This window comes from Anticarsia gemmatalis, chromosome 3 (genome assembly GCF_050436995.1).
Source record: "Anticarsia gemmatalis isolate Benzon Research Colony breed Stoneville strain chromosome 3, ilAntGemm2 primary, whole genome shotgun sequence".
Lineage (NCBI taxonomy): Eukaryota > Metazoa > Arthropoda > Insecta > Lepidoptera > Erebidae > Anticarsia > Anticarsia gemmatalis.
The window spans coordinates 7,689,322-7,708,516 of record NC_134747.1 but is presented as its reverse complement, the minus strand read 5'-3'; the positions used below and the strand labels follow the sequence as shown (position 1 = coordinate 7,708,516).

Here is a 19,195-nt window from a genome sequence, read left to right as displayed (position 1 = left end):
TCGGCCCCGTTTGTGTTGCTTGATCGACTCCAGAACCTCACATACCTATGTTTATTAGGTCGATCAGGAAATGGCGAAGTTGTAATACAGTTTATTTTCAATCAAAGCTCTTAGATGTTTTGCGGTTACGCGGGGGCTATTCAAAATTAGATCCTATTGACGAATGAGGAAAGAGTTGTCATCAATACGAATGTAGATTGTGAATAAGAGTGTTAAGAGTTTGAGAAAAGGCGTTCAAAGTACCTTTGATGTAACTGAATTGATCGGTAATAAAGTCTAAGAAGGGTTGGGTTTTGCTTTATACATAAAAATCAGATTGACTCAATGTTCTTGCAGCAATTATTTATGAATATAAGTACGTAAATACCACTGCACTAAATCGCGAAAACGTTTACTTCGCAAATCACGAAATTTCAATCAAATAGAGGAAAGGGTTTCGTTAAAAATTTACTGAAGTATAATAACATCAGTCACGCGATGGTATTTATGGCAGGGCTATAATTTCGAGTGTTTACTGGTGAGCAAGGGTGTCCTATTACCGGCGTGCGTCAGTTAAGCCGCAATTTGTAAGCATGCTGTTATTAATTATGCGGCGCGGTGGTCCCGTCTCTGGCGACCACTCTTGCGCTCCTCTGACCAACCAATTTCGAAACAAGTTTATGCACTCTTGTGATCAAATTTCGATACCTTGTTGCATAATTTTCTATGAAATATGGACTTCTTCATACCGTTGTGAGCGGATGATGGCCCCACAATAATGTTACTGCTTTATCCCTGGCCATCTGAATTCCATAACATATCACTTAGATACGACTCTATACTGGTGACTACTTTGTTGCTATCCTATTCCCTATCTATTAGTAAACCAACAACATACAGTAACCCACTTCCTCAATGGACTTTTACGACTTGCGCAGAGCAGCAGCAGTAAGCAGAATATACAACGAAGCTTCCTCGCTCCCGGATTAGCAAATTATAAATTAAAATTCGAAGCCATGTACTGAAATTCCTAGCAATTTTAAAAGCTCAACGTTTGCATTATTTCTCATTTTTATAATACGCATTTCAATCGCTTCGTATTTCTGTTGCGACACTTCAAATTACAGTAAAACGCACCATGTATGGTAAGCGGCAACGTTGAGAATAATTTAAGGTGCAATTTGAAGGGAAATGCGTGAGATTAAATAAGTGTTTAAGTTGTTTGTGCGCAGTGACCGACTCGTTGCGGACGTCTCAATTCCCCGAGATGACATCGAGTCTTGTCTCAACAAATTAAGGTGTAAGCTGTAACGGAATACAGACGGACGAACTTTCGCACGTTCACTTGATGCAGCGCGAATAATTGTGAAGGGATCGACCAAAATATTTGGGTGAAACTTAAAATGTTGAAATACTCGCTCCGTTACTTTGTCACTGATGATAATAAAGAAATAAACATCTGACATTAAACACATACTGTATTCGCGCGATGTAGGTAATTTATTTTCCCCTTGAGCTACGTAAGAGTAAGATGATTAAGTCCACAAATTATTTACTTACAGTGAAAGACATAAACATAAACATTAGTCATGGGAATGGTAAAGACGTATTTTTAAAATTGTGCGTAATTCTATTGTAATTCCGTTGTTTCAACATTTACTCAAAATTCGTGCTGCTCTGATGAACATAGTAACGTTTCGTGAAGCTCATCAAACAAACTACTTTGGTCTAATATACTATACGTTAGATACCTGTTCTTTGTAATACTCTTAATAATCTTTGTACATAATAATGTTTTGTAACTACGCTAGAATTATTTTCGCATTAGTACGAAAATATTTATTGAGAGTCCGGTATTAGTCCACCTAATAACTAAGTATTTGCAGAGTAATTAGTTTCGAACCGTACGTTATAATCATAAATGAAGTTGCAATCTAGATTTATATTATGGTTTAAAAAATGATTTGATACAGCCTGTTCACGATTATATTAAATGCGATTATAATCAAAATCTAGTTTAATCCATATTACCTTACTTTTAATAAACACTTACAAGAGTTTTCTTATCCTGTCATTAGGATAAAAGGCTATACCGCGAAAGAGAAGGCTATAGATACCCCTCTTTCGCGGTAGAGCCTCATAGCCGATATATCTCACATATATGTGTATACAATATTGACTAATGACGTATCAAATAAAATTATAAACATCACTGAACGACCTTACAACCCATACAAACCGTAAAAAATAACGTAGAATTGCATGACTTTTTTATACATCGAATGAACACTAACAAGAATTCGATTATAATATTTTTTCGACCTCAAATCACAGTTTGAGCCTAACGTTGTAAAGCGTAGTAAAAAATCTGCTAGTCATGGTCACAGGGCGATTAACGAATGTACTCAAACATGCTATAGTCTAGATTCACACAATAGATAATGGCATTTGCGGTGAGCTTTCAAGAAATAACTTGTTTGAAATCACGCAGCAATCATAACGTATTCATATAGAAGAAATTAAATTTATAACTACATGGATGGGCTCGAGTTTCTTAAAGAAATAAGTGAGGGGTAAGGTCATTAGTCCACCATCCTAGCCGAGTGATTTTTTCACATCCTTAAGAATTCTATTATTTATTATTATCAGCCCCTATTGTCCCACTGCAGAGCAAAGGCCTCCCTTCCCTCTTGAAGAATTGTTTTAAGAATTTCGAGATATTATGCAAGTTTTTCTTACGATGTGTTTGATGTACATATGTAGAGTTTATTTAAAGAATATCAAAGTGAAGCAAAAGCATCGAGTAGTATATCGTGAATCAGGCCTAATTCGAACGGTCGTAAGTTCGTTTCGCTCGAGTTTCGCCGTTCGGAATTCTTACAGTGAGATGTGATTGACTGCCAGTTCCGGGTCATTCGGCGTCTATTGATGTTTTTGTAACTCACTTATAATTACGACACGAGCTCTACTACATACAAGTCATACAACCAACATAGTATATACAATTAGTGTAAGAACATATTGTGTTTTACTTTCCTTTGAACTTATGGAAAAATATAATAACAAAATATGAAATGGAATTCGTATAATATTAAAAGTATACAAGTACTTAGTTCTGAACCAACTTCAAAGAAATGTACGTGTAAATATAAAAACAAAAATTGGAAAAAAAATATAACAAACATTTTAATTGCTTCATAACTTGAAACGTATCTTTGTCTAAAACAAACTAACTTCAGATATAAAGACAAATAAGCTACAAAAGTCCCTCCTTCAAAAGATCAAGTAAACAAAACCTTTTTGCTCACGTAATTTTAATAAATCTTATAAAATATACCTGGCAGCAAATACCTTACTCAAATAGAAACTTGAAACGACTTCAGATAATGAGCTGTAGAGAAAGCAATGCCATACCTACTTAGACTTAATTTCATCTAATTAAACTGCCTCCTGTTTCAAAATATACACTGAGTTCTTATTAACTTGGATATATTCTAAAAACATTAACTTTATCTGAGCAACAATTAGGAGAAACCCCGTCGAAGATAAGAACAGGAAAATGGCCTTCGCGAAAATGACAAGATGATTTTGTAAACCAGAGTACAGTTCAATGACTGTTACACAATCTAAGTAGGTGTAATAGCTGGGTTAATTCCGTACGCGCGGAATACCTCCGCCGTGGCTAAGTTATTGAACTAAACAAAATGCGTACACGTTTTCGGTTTTAATTAGTTTTCCTGCTGCATCTGAAATGTGTTTTTTTTAAATAAGGTCATTTCTAATAAATAAAATAATCATTTATTTCAGGCATTTCACCCATACTTTTGTTTACATAACATTAAGATACATGGATATAACTATTAACCAGCCTTAGAAAGTTATTATAAGTGGGTAATTAGAGGTTTGTTGAAGTTATCCTGTTTATTAAAAAAATCTACATAAATCACGCATATTTTAAACACGTCTCACGTTCAGTATCAGATAAAATAAATATAAAAAGATCGCGTATTTTATCGTAACGGATATTGCTTTCAAGGTAGGTGAGTTTTTTTATTACTACGCGTAATCGTTTTAACTATTATCTATAAATACATTAAAGATATAAAGTAGATTAACTACGTGTACCTACGGATTCAAACTTCTGAAATACTACAGAGTGTGAGCAAAAATGCCAGCTATGCACATGTTTAGTGTGGTTGACCGTCCATAAACTCACCACAATCATGCAAACAGACTAACACAATCAGCCGAATACCACAGACAGCCATAAAGTATAGCGGCAGATATAAATAAGTGCGCCTGTCTCACTGATCTTACCAACTTATCTCACAAATATGTCCCCTATCTCTCTCTCCAGACTTTCATCTTTGCCAAAGGAGCTTTGAGTTAAATATGCTTTCTCGTGAGTCCATTCTTTTCTCAAAAATGTATATTAAATTCTCATCTCACATCGCACGAGCGAGCGGCTCGCGAAATTCCGCAAACAACCGAAACGACCTTGCATTGTTAGTGCTCCAGACTCTTTTGGCATGAATGATTGCACGGACTCGATAAAAGATTGGCCGTATATTACACGAGTAACTGGCAAGAATAACGAATTGTTTGGATGCGAACAGCGACCGTTCCGGAAACGTTTTAAAGGAAATGTTTGTTCCACAGTGGCTAACTTAACCGAGCTAAACTAACTTACTTTGCATAAAGTGAACAAACAACAACACAGATTCATTTAAGCGCTCGCAGTTAGAAATCTCTAGAGAATTACGTTTAATGTTAATGCCCTCGTAAACTAGCGTCATTTCTCTCTGCAATATAACTTAACAACGCCTCTATCAATTGAGACCTATCAATTATCTCACATCAGAATTTATCAATCACTTTATTGGTAACAATGTAGGTTCCTTGTTCGACGTATAGGTATTAGTTAGGTCTAAGAAATCTTTGCTATGTTAATCATGTATATTTACTCTAAAAACGAAAAGTAAATAGCATAGACGTAAAGGCGTTTTCAGTGCACTCGGAATAATAAATCTAGTACATATAGGCATCTACTTGATGAACTTCACATGTCTTTTATGATTGCAGCTAGGAGACGTTGTTGTACCTACAACAGTCGGGTTCTAAACTGGAGCTAACTAATGACTCCAGCATCGCCTCACGTCGCTCAGACCGGTCGAGATCGTATTTAATCTTCTCCGGGGAGGAGGCAATGTACCCGGAAACTGGGTGACATTTAAAATATCGACCGACCTACCGGAAGAGGTATTAGATCCACCACACCCCAATACAAGTCGCCTTGACGCTGCCGACCTAATAACTACGACGTAAGTAGGCTGACGAGATGTGCTCACTTGGGCTTAACCTCGTTTATGAAACTTGCAATCTTCACTAGTATGTACATATTCAGAGCTCTGACTATGTTCGGGAGACGATTTTGGACACGTCGAATAATGTAAATGGAAATTGTCAGAGATGCTACATTGCTACGATTGCTAAGTGGCCAGTCGGGGCCGAGGTCAGGTCTCGAGCTGACCTATCATAACAAAAACCTTTTAAAATTTACATTTTCCTATACCCTTGTATATGTATGAGTCATTTCGCTTTTTCCCTGGTGTAGTAAAGAGTTACAACAGTATTACCCCAAATGCGTGGGTAGAGCCTAATGCTCTCTACAATGAGGTGTTAAATTTAGATTGCATAGTCCAATATAACGTTACGAGATTGTAACGTACCAAGTACCACTGAGTAATTCAGTATTTATTGTGCCATTCGGCATGTTATAAGGGATTAAAGAACTTCAGAGAGCATCACTTCGACATTAAGTCCAGTCACCGCCTCTCGAGTCTAGTGTAGGTATTTGAATGTCTAGAAGCTTTACATTTGGAAGTGGCAATTATCGATCACAAACGAAGGCTTTGGTGGCGGGCGCGTGTTCCAAGTACTAAGGAAAGTGTCGTGAAGAGTCGGAACGCGCGCTGATTTTCCCGGGATCGCCGCTTGGTTACGTAAAGCCGCCGTAACGACATTCCTACTTCGTGTCAATCTACATTCTTGGCAAATAGGAAATAGTATTTAAAGAACATTCTGAGAGAGTAAATTGCTACGACAACATATTGACATATATAATTACATATAAAGATGTGTTCACTTTAAGATGAAAGTAAATGCTTATTACTAAGTAAACCTCGACTGTCTTTTCCAATGTATGATAATCCTTTCAATAATATTGACAAGGTATCTTTATAAAGATTTCATATCATTCTGATAATCCGTTTTGTGAAACGAGTTTCGTTGTTTATAATATTATTCACGAGTATATTCCCCGGCCGTCAATCAAAATGATTTATTTTTACTGTCTTGTGTTGGACGGGGGCTTCAATTTAGTCAAAACAAGCGGCAATCACTTGTCAAATGGACGGAAACTAATTTGGCAAGCGAGGATTAAACGTTATTCTAATATCGACATCCGGTGGGTCAATAGGCTACGACGATTTTTATTAATTTAGTTTATTTGAAATAGAGACGAAGCAAAAATCACTACAAAATTTAAATTTAAATAATAATCACCGCATGAATAAATTCACACCACACGGACTCTGCACGTGCTCCATTTTTCATTAAATGTTGCATTTCTCTTGCTTTTAGCACTTCGCATTGTTACTCACTCATTTCTGTTACGAATTGAAGCGTAATGGGTGTCTTTTTTTAAATGTGTACTTAAAAAAACATAAGACAATTATTTGATTATACGTATAAAAAAAACTAGTGATACGGGATATGAAAAAGATTTAGACATCAAAGTATACGAGTATTTAGTTGGAAACAACACAACCTTATTGACAATTTAGTGTTAAGACAATATTTTAATTCAACCATAATGATACGTTACGACAAAATTCACGCCAATATTAAAATGATAGAACATTAAAACGGACTCTACCATAACCAAGACATTTATTATTCATGGTTGCAGCAAACACTGCATTATCAACACACTTAATCTTATGAGAACCTTTAATTAATTATCTTGAAATGTTACTTAAACGTATTATTAGTGCAACGGTAAATAAAGATATAATGTGCGTTTAGTCCCAGTATTGCACGGACTAGTGGCGCAGTGCCTCGGGCCACAAGCGTCCAAGCACATTCCCAGTCTTAGTAATGTTGATCACAGTAACAAATTCCACTTAGAACACTTAATAGCACCCCTAAAGTGATCAAGTTAAATTGAGCATAATTACAAACTTGTGCATTGCGTATTTCTAATTTTTGAATTAAACTATAGCTTTTGACGAAATTTTTTCCTTCGAGAATCTGCTACGAAAGCTGAAGTTGATGTCTTATTATTCTGATCTCGATGTTCTATTTCATATCATTTATTTCAATCCGTTTCAGGTCTGGTTTATGTCTGAGATATTATTATTAGTGCATTAGACTAAAGCAGCTGAATGGTGAGAATGCGCAGGCGGCGGTGGTGTCTGGCGACGCGGAGGCGATGGTACCGATCCTACGCATAGAGTCTCACTCCTATCATTGTGTGCAATCTTTGACCCCTGCCTCAACCCTACACAGAAACGCAGCTTATTATTTTAAGAAGATTAGCCGTCGCTATCATATTTAGAATCTCCTTGCAAAAAATATGTGAGCTACATGAATAATTCCAAACGCCAGTACTGGACAGTCCGTACAACAATGATATACCGGGTTTGATATTTTTTGTTAACTTACCCGTAAGTCGGAGCTTCCCGACGACGTGGATGTACTGCTACTGTCCAACCTCCCGTTGTAATACATTTTCACAGTTTAAACTAACAGTTTCACATAAAAGTTTTTAGAGTTAACGAGTTATATTACTGCGTAGTCGTAGCTCTAGCTTCAACTAGAATTATTTAGTTTGTTGTACAGTTAACCACAATTAGCGAGTTGCGATACACATACACATTGTTTAAAATGACCGATTAAATCGTCCCTCCTCATCTTAATGAACACTTGACACCATTAGAACCGGCTTTACGATGAAGTAGACCACTTCGCGATTACTTCGAGTACATAGAGTTCTTGGGAATTAGAATATAATATTAGATGTGTGGGGTGTATTTACTAACATGAGCGTTAATCAGTGTGCGGAGTAGAGTCGCGCACAACACCTGTGCGTATGTGTTCAATGTGTAGCAAATGTAGCAATGGCATACGTGACTCAAGGAGTTATTATCGATAAAACTGAAACACAACAGTGTTATCACATACGATCGTCACTCGCGGTTATATCAAGTACTATTTTCGTGTGATAACTAAATATCGCATTCACCTTGAACGATTTCAACAGACTGCATATTTAGTGTTTTTATATCTACGTAGTTCCGGAATTGTCAAAATAGCTATAAAAAAGTACCTACGAACATGTCTACCTGTTTTAATATATTGTTCAATTAAGTATGCAAGTTGCTGTTAGGTCTATCAGTATAAGTGACAACTTTTTTAAAACAAGTGTTATACACACTTGTTTTAAAAAACTTAACACTGATAAGTGTAAAAAGTATTCATTTCAAATATTAGAATCAAGTAAGTAATACCGAAAACATCTGCTCACTTCGTGTGTTACGAAAATCAAAATAAATAAATTACATAATGAACAGTATAGAATGTAATTTTATTTACAACAAAACAAAATATATTATGATCATATTTAATTCATATAAGCGCTATAATCCTGACTTTGTACTACGATTTATAATAAAAAAGCTTTTAAAAAGCACTCGCATTTATAAAAGGCCTCAGGGACGTCGCACATAACCATACACTTCACACACTAAAGGTATAATGTACTGAATCTGAATAAATATGTATTTATCAAAACATAATAGGGTTTATAATCACCAAGACGCCTAGCGTTCAGCTCTCCTTATTCAGTTCAAAGTTGTTAAAATGGTCCAATATCTCAAGTTTATAATAACATAACATTTGCACAGATTTCGCGAGCTCGCTAGAGCACAACGGCCCACCGGTTGGCGTTATTTATAGAGCGACCGAGCTTTGCTATAAAAGGATTTTGTTTGAAAATGGGAAGCTGTTTGCATTTGTGCGAATGTGTATCGCGAAACGTAGATTTGGCGTGCGCGTGGGCCAGGCGGCGCGCGCGGCGGCACTGCGCCCGCCACCGAGCCCCGGCACCGTGCGCGCGCCGCGTGCGTTGCACCTGACTCGGCCCGCGCCCGCGGCTCCGCTCGCCTGCAGCTTCCACACCACTACCACCTCACTATTACGGGACTTATGTCCTGTATATCAACACTACACCCTTGAATAATAATTACAAACTATGATTCAGTACATTATACCTATTACTGACATGTCGACTACACCTTTATCATATTCTCATACATTTTTCACAAGCGGAAACATCGCAAATTTTGATAACGAGACATCAAAATCTTCCAGTAACATTAATAAGAATTGCCTACTTGTGGGGCGTAAGAAAATATTACAAATGAAAGACGCTAAAAGGAAACTTGAAGAGCTTTTATATTCGTAAACTCGTTATCTTCGAAGTTTATGATAAAAATATGTTTTCTAGGAAATATTTCATCTTAAGACCAGTAAAAACTTCCTATTAACAAGAACAACAAGTAAGTTAAACATACTCATTCAGTCTTTATTTGCATTCTGCGCCTGCGCACCGGGCGTTTCACTCACGACTTGCCAACCTGTCGCCTCGCAGAACTCCGTACACGTGGTCAAATTTTATTGTCGACACTGAATCCCAAGGAAACTAATGTAGATAACGTGAAAAATAGATAAAAAATATGCCTGTCCAAATACAAAATCTTTATTACCGCAACTACCGGAAGGATACTGAAATAGAGATCTTTATCAATGTCACCATATCTTTCATCGATCGTCGTTCCACATAACGAGAGCCAGTCGCTGACTGCTGGTGATTGTGGCGCTTGAAATATTAGCTCCATATCTGCCAAAACAAGTTTGTTTATTCAAGTGTTCGAACGCGTGACGTCACTCGTACCGTTGACATCCACCTAACGGCATCGTACACAATGACACCCTTATACACTTGTTATACACTTATACCTTATACACTTAAACACTTGTTTGTGACACTAATTCCATAAAAAATACATTTTATTCAAAGACTTCAAGTGGCTTTGGTAACGCTATACTAACTGCGTGGTCTGCCGGATAAGTTTTTTTTTATTTAAGGCCTATTAATCTAGTTTAGAATGATCTGTCACTACAAGATCGAACCGCTTAAAAATAGCTCAGCTTTAATTAATGGTAGCCAGAAAAAAATGAATCGTATATATAAAAAAAACTGTTAATCACCAGTAGAACGTAGACCGTCGCCGATGGTCTGATTGATTAAATGACGTTCCAGATGTTGCCTACAAGCTATGCAGATTTTAATGAAATTTGATATCGTTTAGGATTTGATCATAGATCATTTTTATTTTATTGAATATCTACTGTGAACAAAGTAGTTGAGCAGTATAAAAGTCTGATAACATCTGCGGAAAAAATATGAAAGGGACCGAGAACCGCAAGAAAATAAATCTATTATAACAAAGGAAGACATTTGCTGGAACTTATCTATGAGGATAAATAAAATGAACGTGCTTTAAATAAGATGTTTTACACGATTATTTCGCTGCAGAAAATACATTGAGAGTTTTTTATCGACACCTCATTTATCAAAGCTGAATCCGGAGCGGCAATTACTGCTACTTTACACCCGAAGGTGCTAAAAATACGCTTAATTAACAAAAGTATTTAAAAAATAAATTTCTACCGCAGTAAGTGGTGCTCGTGCTGTGAACTCTTGATTATCTCGGCGAAAACGAAGCCTCTACCACAATTAATTAAAGCGTTAAAATGTTCTCTGTTTAGGGCTGGTGTTTTAGAAAATCACTACTATGAACATTTACTATATTTTTCTCTTGACAAATCGATTTCCAACTAAACATTTTTCAAATAATTCTAAAATTTTCAAGACCTGAATCTTTAGGGATCTTTTCTTTCCGAATCTTTAGGGGTATACAAAATATTATTATGAGGAAAGGTAGCTTTTGAGATGCTGGTTCCATATATTGGTTGTCATTGGTATCCATGACAGTCGAGATGGCCTGGCCTACGTTTTTCCCGGGGGAATTTATGAATATCATTGTGTTATCAAGTGCTACGTATCTCGAATTAAAATGCATCGCACATGGAATCAATGTTCCGGTGAGTGTCGAACCCTCGAACTCACACGAGTGGACACGGGTATAAAATAAAACGGTTATTGCTGATTGTGGCGATACGTACGAATGCCAGCTCTGAGCCGGCAAGCCGCGGCGGCGGCATCGTCTTTGTCACATGTTTCACTATCGCAACTTTTCCCTCACCAATGTTGTCACATTTAATATTACTGTCTCATTTAAGTGCTACAATGCGCATCACATTAAACTTTATGTTGTGTCTATTGTCACAGTACAATCCAGTTCGGGGTACAAATGTAACGCTGTGTCCGAGAATCCGTTCGCGTGTCTGTACTCCTACGTCGTGCAGTTAAATTTACGAGCATTTTACGATTCAATTTACATTTAAAAAGCACAAGTAACGGGTTTTCAAGTGATCTCTGTGTTTCGGTAATAGCAGTACCTACAGAATGTTCGACAATTTCCTTTCGTATTGGTTTTACTAACAGCGGTTTATCTCGAGCGTTATGTGGATACTATTTTATTGCTTACAAAGATTTATTTTTATGGGTAATGGTAACAATTTCAATGGCACAGATAAAATGTTTAAACCGATATTTTCGAAAACGATACGAGCAATATTGGTCGGCTCGATCTATATAACTTCAATATTATAGTGCCCATCAGTGTAAGAATAGATGGTGAAAGATCAATGCTAAACATAAAACACGGAATTTCTGTATTCCATGACGTTAAACTCTATCAAACGATTGAAGCGTTTCAAATTGTACTAAATAGCAAATACCAAACAAGTTTTATATGAACTCTTAAACATAAGGAAACGTTCATTCAATTTCAAGGTTTAACTTAACATTGTGGCGGTAGGTAAGTATATAAATAACTATTGATACCGGTACACGACACGTTTCATTAGCAATGCAGATTTACGATACCGCGAGAAAACGTCCTACCGACAATAACACTGAAAATGGAAATATATTTACGAGTATTTATCTTCACAGAGTAAAGTCAAACCTAGTATGATTTCCAGAAGTGAGTACCTAAGCGATAAGTATGTGATTTCAGCGTAAACTCTATTAACACGCAACATAAATTTAGTGCCTGTCGTTTAAGTTATGTTGTATCTCTCATGTCATTGTTTACATGTATTATGGTATTTTTAATTGCTATCCAATTTTTTTTCTCATTTAAACATACATATTTTCTCTGAAAACATTAAAGTCAATTCAATTTCACAAAGTAACGTCGTTACATTGACCAAATCTCGTTTATCCGCGAAACGACTAAGATCCGTTACGAGTGGGATTTTCAGTTTAAGAGAATATTATGAACGAAAATTAGGGAAAATTTTGAAGCTTAGACTTCTGGCTCATTAACTTTTTTTTCTAACACACTTAGTTTCTTCATTAAAACATGTAGAGTCTTAAATTCACTTAATGTTTTCTTTTTAATTTAAGACGCTTTTCTGCATTTTGTCTTTATATTTCCCTATGTTAAAACTTAACCACCAATAATTTATGATTTAGCCGATTTTTAAAGTTTAAACCTCTTGTGACATACCATAATTCATAATATCGTGAGACAATTTAAAGATATAATCACAAGCTGTATTCTCACGAAGAATAGATGCCGCAGGACATCAGCCACGAGTCCGATGTCTATTCGATACCCTTATGTGCACTTGTTCAATGTTTATATGAATTATTTATTACACTATTACGGCTACATCAGACGTCAAAGAAAACTCTATCGAATATTTTATTTCCAAGCTATGTTATTATCTACTGAGAATAAAATTATTAAAAAGATTCAACGCTTTCGTTTCACTAAAGAATCGTCGCATTCTCCACATTTCTCAAATTTAGTTTATCAATACATCATAGACTTTCTAATTATTTTGCATTTTGTAGAATCGCAAACTATTTAGCGCAATTGGAAACATTCCAGAATACAACATACAGCGATTTGCATCGTTTCTATTTCAATGTCACTTAATCTAAAAACACTTGATTGTTCTACACACTTTTACATTAAAATCGCTTGCTGCGAGAAAATGTAATTATACAAGATAATAAATGAGCACATTATATAGTAATTAATGTTTAATTCGAGCAGTGACAAGGCAAGGGGATGTCGCATACCGTGTAATTAGACTATACCAGTCTTGGTACGAAAGTCGTTTTAGAATCACCGCACCAAATTAAACTGAAAATTGTAAGCTTAATTTAGCTTTGCAAACTGGTAAAAATGAAACTACATTTTAAACAAACCAAAGAAATCCCGACAGCAAAAAACAGGAACGTTTTTCGTGGAAAGTATAATTGCAGTGTTGCTCAATGCAATACCAGTTCCAATAAGAGCAAACAAAAAATAGTGCTGAGAAACACAGTTTTTGTCGCTGAACGAAATATCTGCATAATGTTATGTCGCTCAATGTGATGACTTAAGATAATTTACCTTGCTCTATAAATGTAAATAGGATTGTTCAGCTTCTAGGCAATTTATCTAAATTTACTCTACCCATCTTTGGTGATCACTGAACAGAGTGAACAGTTTAAAAAAGTTTTATTTATACCATCTACAATATCTCATAATATATGTACGCACTTGTATTAAATTGCTGTTTATGTGATCGTCTTTATAAAGAATACAAATTAATAAAAAATAAAAATGTAGAAGCACTGGATTTTTTTAAAATATTGTAAATATTTGCAAGTAGAGTCACAAATACACATTTTGTGAGTTACAACATATTAGGCGGCGCGTGATACAATATTGTCAATTTGTAACATGACGTTGTTATAACGGTGAACATTGTTAGCTCTGTGTACAATTTGGGTAAGAGGTGGAACAATGGAAGCGTGACCAGCGGCAACCAGCTGATTGCCATCGATGCTCATTGCACGCTAAACATGGACAGGTAGAGAAACAAAACCGGACTATTATCTAGTATATGAATACATTTAAGTGGATAAGCACGAATAAGCTCGCAATATGACCAACGATAGACCAGTCACGAATATCAATGATATCACTGAAGAGCTTATAGTGAAGCCGACATGAGACGGACTCTACTTTTCTAAATAAACAACCCAATATTGATGGAACAAAAACCAATAACGAACAAAACAGTATGTCTTAAAACATTTCGATCAAAAAGTTTTCCCCAAAAAACATTTCCAATTTTCTAAGTTTTTATCAACTCTATGTTTACGTTGTGCTCTAGCGCCATCTATCAGTGGCTCCACACAAGAATTTTGACCATATTATTATGCGATGCGTGTGCGCCGATGCACAGTACCATATCGTTTCCATTTATGAAAAACAGAGGGCGCTACTGTACATTTAATACATAATCAGAATATTCGGAATGACAGAGCATAAATTGGAAAAATAGGTACATAATACACTACGTAATAAAAGCAACTGCACAGTGATGTAGGTAATAACGCTTAACGAGCTAGATATGTTTTTTTCCATTCAGAAAATCTACGCTCTATCATAATTATTATTTTCAAGAGATCTTGTGGCGGATCATTGCGAGCCTTGGCACGGATTGTATTTATTCTAGATATAATTTTAATTGCATGCACGTATTGTGCGACCATTTGTGTGCAAGTGCGACTCTATCGAAGAGTCTCAATGTTGCATAATATAATACGTACCTTGCTCTCACAGGTGGTGTGGCAGACATATTTGCACACTGAAACAAACAGAAATTAATTAGCATATTGTTTTGTAAAACTTATTAACTGGTAACTATGAATTTATTAATTCGCCTCTAACATATAATTACAGATCAAGGCAATAGATATAACGATTCTAGTTTTCATTAACAATACTATCTCAAGTTTTATCTTTAAGAAACTATTTTTAAGTCAAGTTCATTAATTAGTAATATAACTTCATAATCATAATAACGATGATCATAAAACATACCAAAACTAACCATAAAATATATTTACGGTATGTTTTCCAGTCAGACCGTTAAATCATCAATCTTTGCATAATTTTCTAGTTGATTTACATATAGACGACGATTAAAATCTGAGGCCCTTTTCACGGCACATTCCAAAGAAGGACGGAAGACATGACAGTTATGAATAAAAATCGCAATCAACATTAAAGGATAATGCTGCTAAATAAAAATGTTCTAGGAAGAGTCGAAACTGAAACGAATTGCATACCTACAACATAAACAGCGTAAAAGTGTTGATTATCAAGTATGGCTAGAAAAACATTTTGTATGCAGAAATCGTTTTATAAAAACGCTAGGTTGGGGTCGTTATCCGTGATATTTGCGTCAGTAGAAGTACCTAGCAATTGTCGGTTGTTTCGTGTCAAACCTCGTCAAGCTATTGAATTTTGGAACGTGACATTTGATTTAAGTATTCTTGAGTGTCTATGCGAATGTCGGCGACGACTTTTGAATGTCAGCCTGTCGAAATGTAAAATTGCTATGTTTACTCATGACATGCAGAGATTGAACTTTACTTGAACGCGTTTAGAAAACAAATATTTTTAGTTTAGACATTTCATGTACCTATATTATATAAGGTTTTAGATTTTATGGCTGGTGCCCATTTGGAATGATTCAAAGTGAAATTATCAATGCATGACATTACATATTTGTAATATTATAAATGAAGATGCTTGACCTTCTCAATCCTCCTTATTGATGGTTTTCATTATTTTCTAATGTTTATAATGAAATTATATTAGTAAACCTACCTCTGCAGCATGATCCCTGGTTATGTACCGGCTGATGACACCAGTGGCACGGTCGAGGCTTTCGGAACGACTTGCTGCGGAACGCGTGAGCCTGGGGAACGCCATCCTTCTGTAAACAAAGCAGAAACCGTTATCGAAATGTCCATTAACTTTAATATAAATTACATCCGAGTATTGTCTTAAAGGCCGTCACCAATAAACACATCCTCGTCCCCAATACGTCCTTTCTAGAAAGTGTCGTATATATCTTGGGCTAACAAGAACAAATACCTGCAGGCGGATTACGAGACTAGAAAACGTTTAACACAGATGCGTGAAATGACAGCGCCATTGTTGATGGTCCATAGTGGAGAGATGCACGCTCGCGGGTATTTATGACGGTACGATCGCCGGCCATCTAGCCCTTACCTGCCGGCTCGCCCTTCGTTAGCGCACGTACAATAGATGAGAGGTGGAACGCGAGCCCATTCAACTCCGACAGAATATGCGCTCTACTATTACGAGATATGTCTTGTCCCGTTCCTTGATTGGGTACATGCCCCTATTATCTCTCACTGTTACGTTAAACCAACTCCTCAATATAGACCTTAGCTTTAAAGCTTTCTTGCTGGTATTTATGATTCTAGTCGGGTCAATTGTACTCGGTAAAGGATTTTCTCTGTTTGCTAACACAACACAGACCGCAGAGTCGGTGACAGGACAATGCGTGAGTAAATAATTAGTTTCTATTCAATCTATCTCCAATACGATACTTGTCGGTTGTGTTTGCAATTTGCATTCAATAATACGCCTCGTGGGCCATGATCTTTATCTTAAAACCCTGACATGTTTTACACTCGTTAGCAAATTGTAACTGACAGCTATAAATCAGATCTCGTTTTATCTATACTGATTTATAACGAAGAAAGGAAATCGGTTGTTATAAATTTCTTGTAACAACGTACACCACACATTAGTCGCGTACGCGTTGCTTTAAGAAACTTCTTTGTGTGGGTCAGAGTGCTCCAGTTATGACGTCACAGATTTCTGCGCAGACGCCGGCCACAGGCGCCACATTTGCAGCGCACATGATAGATGGACGTTGTACTTGAAATCGGTGTTTGAAATAAATCACTCCTTTGTGTTATCGCACCGAACACCGAGCAGAGCACTCTCAAGTGCTTTTAGCGTAAGTTGCTACCTACTATTTGTATACTCCGAGTGTTTTATAACTCAAGCTTTAATTAAGTAAATTGTATCTCAATTAGCCTGAATACAAAATATTCCTAATTGCACAAGACTACCGGTCTTGTATGCGTATTAGAACTGGTATAACCCTACAAATCACCGCATCTGCACAACATCTGTATCTGTTAAGCCAATTGGGTTGTGTGAAGTAATGAATACATTAAGATTTTGAATATAGATACCAATGTGTTCAGTTATAAGTTATAAGAAATCTCTTGTTACATTTCATATAATGGAGAGTCGCTGTAGTCAATAAGGAACACATTTAGGAATGTATCGCGCGACACGTGCGCGTCGAACACCTGCCTGAAATCGCTGCCATCCCAACTGTGTACCGCGCTCGTGTCGAGAGATACGCGGCAAAAAACCACAACCATCAAAGCTGCACAGTAGCGCCGGACGTTTGAAACATATTGACAACAATCCCACAATGCACCTATTACACGCGGCACATTAAATAACTGAATCAAATTTCATTGAACAGCTGGAGGTTAAAAAAAGCTATGAATGGTGAACGGTATCTCTATTTTCTGGTTGTTCCTTTAACTGAACACGTGAACATTAAAAATGAAGAATCTTGGAGATGCTGGCTTTTATTTAACGTAATGCTAATTTTTGAAAATAACAAAATTGTTCTTGCGATAGTTACTTAAATACAATACCTGCCACTAGGTTCAGTAAATATTGTATTCGAATACGATTACTTAATTGGTATTGAATATCAACAATAGCTATAAGGTAGCTAAGCTGTCCTCATTTCTAGGATACGTATTCATCATGGAGTAATTCGCTATATCCCTGCGGTAATTGCAGAGGCCCGGTGGCTCAGTGCGGGCAGCGGGCACCCGACCCCGCGCCGCCCGCGCCCGTCCGGTGCGGCCCCCCACCGCTCACACGCCGACCCACCACCCTCTCACCGAAACAAAACAATATTAATACTACACTGCCATTTGTTTTTAAAACGAATCATGAAAATACAGAGTGTAAAAAATGTCGCATTGCTTATTTTAACGCATCGGTAATGTTGCGATGTCAGTTTTTGTTTCCTGTTCGAGTCCTGAGACTTGTAACAACAAACTTTTTTAGCCTTTTTGTGACTTGAGTTATTTCTTCCGATGATCATGAAGGCTTAGTCTGCGCCTGACCGAAAAAAATATTGAGATATCGTTTTTAATCCCCGTAACAATGTCAACAGAGCAGATATCTGACACCCCCTTTACTTTCATTTTAAGAGCAAGGTTATTTATTTAAACTTTTTATTTTTATAAGAGGTCTCTATAATCTTCGATAAGTTTATTACGTCATGGTAAAAAATGGTTCAGTAAGTCATGGGGCTTTGTTATGAATAATGTTGGTTTTGTGTTTGGAAAATAAAAATTAATATTCATTTGTATGTGGAACACCGAACCTTTGACCGTGTGACATGTGATCGAAGCCGCCGTGGAAGAAAACAAAGGGCTCAGTGTCGGAATGATAAATCAACGAAACGCGGTGCCCTTACGATATTAAACTCCATTGTTTTGTAATGAACAATTTTGTGTTGTTCGATAACGCCGAAATTAACCAAACAACTTCATTCTATAATATAAGGAGCGAATTTACATAGATATGAATGTGACATGATTAAAGACAGGTTAAACGAGGTTCTGCTTTGTTACTGTTATCTTCTATACAAATGCGCATACCTCATTAACTGTTCACTGAGTATTATAAACAAGAAATATAGCAGTGATGGAATACCGCGACTTGGTTGGACATATACGGCGAATCTAGTGAATAGTACGTCAACTAAAATAAGTATAACATGAGATCATTATGTACGATGGTGCCACGATTTGTTTGCTTGTAGATGTAGGTAACGAGATTAATGAATTAGAAGATTGCTCCTCCGTAGCAGATAACAAAGTTGTAGCCGCTAAAGTACATCAACGTTCCATTTTCTCGTTTATCTGTTTACTCTTAGGAAAACTTTCGTAAACGGCACACGTGCAGAGACCAAGTCAAATTAAGCCGACCCGACTATTTATCTGGAATCTAAACGTTGCAACTTTTCC

At 36.5% G+C, this 19,195-nt stretch overlaps 1 protein-coding gene across 6 annotated transcripts in view; it reads right to left on the bottom strand.

The window, feature by feature from the left end:
- by (focal adhesion protein tensin) overlaps positions 1–19,195 on the bottom strand; it is an 88,306-nt gene that overhangs the window by 46,136 nt on the left and 22,975 nt on the right. For 4 of the 6 annotated variants that reach the window (XM_076136195.1, XM_076136196.1, XM_076136197.1 and 1 more), the window contains exons 2-3: positions 15,915–16,023; positions 14,849–14,886 (exon numbers count right to left, since the gene is read on the bottom strand). In XM_076136195.1, coding sequence (XP_075992310.1) covers positions 14,849–14,886; positions 15,915–16,023 — 147 coding nt within the window. Of the gene's footprint in view, positions 1–7,704; positions 8,034–8,853; positions 9,123–14,848; positions 14,887–15,914; positions 16,024–19,195 lie in introns of those variants that run through there. The other 2 variants (XM_076136199.1, XM_076136201.1) reach the window with 2 other exon arrangements.